This window comes from Trichechus manatus, unplaced genomic scaffold (genome assembly GCF_000243295.1).
Source record: "Trichechus manatus latirostris isolate Lorelei unplaced genomic scaffold, TriManLat1.0 scaffold00053, whole genome shotgun sequence".
Lineage (NCBI taxonomy): Eukaryota > Metazoa > Chordata > Mammalia > Sirenia > Trichechidae > Trichechus > Trichechus manatus.
Window position 1 is genome coordinate 11,059,568 of NW_004443989.1, and position 2,835 is coordinate 11,062,402.

Genomic DNA, 2,835 nt, shown 5'->3' on the forward strand with positions numbered 1-2,835 from the left:
AAAGTAAAAAAAAAAAAAGAAAAAAAAAACCCTAGTTGTCTGAGTGCTTCTGGTCATGTTGCACCAGTGACAAAACACCATCAAAATATGGAGGTATCATTGGCACAACTCAACACACTCTCCCCACTGCGGTTGCCGGGTTGGAGAGCTAACGGGGCACAGAGACTGGGGTTCAAGTTCTAGCTCTGCCTCTGCCAATGAACCCCTTAAGCAAGGCATGTGACTTCTCTGCACCTTCATTTCCTTACCCATAAGGTGGGCACGATTGTGCCTATCCTTCGGGGGTCACGGTGGGGATTAGACACATGGGTGCCAAATGCCCGACACTTAGTAGGTGCCTGAGAATTGGTGTGGCCATGGAGACCACATGGGTCCCCATGGTGGCTAGAAGGGCAGCACAGGGCTTGGGGAGCGAGGTTTCCTCTCTGCAAGTTCACCAGGACTGTGTGGGACTTAGCTCTCATGCTCACAACCTGAGTTGTTGGGCAAGTTACTAACCCCCCTGGGGCCTCAGTTTCCTCATCCAAAGAATTGGAACAATAATATAGGTCTCCGTGGGCTTTCTGAGAAGATTAGGTGAGATCCTTCACACCTGGGAAGGACCTGGAACACTGCCACATGCGTAGTAGACCCGGAAGACACGTCTGTTCTCTTTTCCCATAGACAGTGTGGCAAAAACCATGAGTAACAGAAACCTCATTACAATACACTAAAACGTGACAGAGTCTACTCAGGAACTAGCTCCCTGAAGTGACCTCAGATATACCCAGTGTCCTACCTGGCTGTCCTCCTTGACATGATGAATGATGAGGGACTCGGGATCTAGCCTCATTCGTCTGAGACACCGCAATGGGGCCCTTTGAGTGCCTCTTGTCCCAGCTTCTGCTTTCCTTCAGAATTAGACTAGCAGTCCTGGGCTCCATTGTCTGTCCTCTCCAAAGAGTCCCCCCAAGCCAGCCCAACCCACAAGGACATTGATCCTCCTTGATCGGGAAAGCGATACTGCACACAGTCTGCACACTCTCACAAAGTGCTGTAACATCCGGTCCTCCCTGTTGGGATGTTGGTACTTAACACGGCTGCACAGAGCTTGCCTTAAATCCAATGGAGAAGACCACCTCATCTGACCAGGAAACTCATCTTGGCACCCCTGACTCTCAGAAATGCAAGGGGTCAGAAGAGTGGAGATTTTTAGGTCACATTTGCCACACTTCATAAAGGGGCTGCAAACAATGAAACATCCGCGTTGAACAGTCTCTGCCACCCAAATGAAAGGATGTTGCTCATTGTGGCAGACAGAGAGATGATGCCATGTAAACGCTGAGCAGGCTTCAGATATCTGCTCATTTCTAACACGTCCCTCTGCGGCCCAGGTTAGTGTGCAGCAAAGTAACTCTTGTGCTAACTACAGCATTTTCTGAAGAGAAAAGGCAGCGGTGGCTCAATGGTAGAATCCTTGCCTTCCATGCAGTAGACCCAGGTTCCATTCCCAGCAATATACCTCATGCACAGCCACCACCCATCTGTCACTGGAGGCTTATGTGTCGTTATGAGCTGAAAAGGTTTCAGCAGAGCTCCCAGACTAAGACAGTGAAAACGCTATGGATCACAAGGGTTCAGTCTACAACTGATCATGGGGATGGTGGAGGACGGGCAGCATTTTGTTTCATTGTGCAGAGAAAGGAGGGACTTGTCCAAGGTCACAGATCATTAATGACATAGCCCAATGAGGCTGGGACGTGGCAGTCCCTTAGTGGAGCTGTTTGGGTGATCTGTTTATTAAAGAAATGTTGGTTGAAAATGTTCTTTGCTGAAGTGGTTTTGGAGCTATAACCACTAGTCCACGTAGCTTATTCTGATGTGATTGGCCTTTAATAATAGCCACTTGGTGGTCTTGGTGGGATACTTATTAGGTGCCTGGTTCTGAACATCTCTCTGCCCGACACCCCGTTGTACTGACGTCAAATGACCTGCCCTAGGTCACCAAATATATACAAGACAGAGTTGAAATCTGAACCCTGGCAGGCTGGCTCAGGAACTGTCCCCCATTTTGAAAGACACCACACAATTAGACAAACATCAATGCACGGCCATTCCACACCTAGACACACTCTTTCATTTGGGAAATTCAGGGATCTACTTACAGGCGTTATTCCTATTCCTCTGTGCACAGGAACACTGACAGCAGGATTGCTCCGGCCTCATCGGATGACTTCGGGGGGTCCCCCACAACCACTTTACCCAGAATGAGAAACTAAAGGACTCCAGATTTCTCCTTCCCAACATGGTGGTCTTTAGCATCTTGGGTCTGTCTGAACCCCGCTGGAAACCAGTTCCTCTGCAGATCCCAATAAAAAGAAGGGTGGTCTTTTCCTAGTACCTGTTCTCACTTTGATCAAGGCAACTTCTTGTAGAAAATCACCCAAACCCCAAAGCCTAATAGTTAAATTTCAACCTATCCCTGTCCCAACGTTTTCGATGACGTCAGTTTGGCTTAGGGGTGGGTGGATTGGGACAAGTGCCCTTTGCCGTGGCTGGGCCACTCAGGTCACTCTGCTTTAATCTGGTCAACAGTGGAGTTTGGGCCCCAGGCAGTTAGTAAAACTCGATGGAGAGAGAAGGCTGCATGTACTAGGGGGACCGAGAGGTAAATAGATTCAAGAGCAAAGTCCCTGTTACTGGTGTGATCCTTTAGTTTGGAGCCTCAGGACTCTCCTGCCTCAGACAACTCAAGGTCAGACACAGAGCTGTGTTGTGTATATCACAGGGGAAGGGCAGGATCTAAACTACAGAAGTGGGAATTAGCCAAAGCTCTGAGTTTCTGGGTAGTATGAA

General features: G+C 48.8%; 1 protein-coding gene across 1 annotated transcript in view; it reads right to left on the reverse strand.

Annotated features, from left to right (window-relative positions):
- The window catches only part of CA5A (carbonic anhydrase 5A), a 28,762-nt gene extending 26,461 nt beyond the window's left edge, over positions 1-2,301 (reverse strand). The window contains exon 1 of the mRNA XM_004377800.2: positions 2,145-2,301. Within this exon, the coding sequence (XP_004377857.1) occupies positions 2,145-2,301 (157 nt within the window). The remainder of the gene's footprint in view (positions 1-2,144) is intronic.
- Between the last annotated feature and the right edge of the window lie 534 nt (positions 2,302-2,835).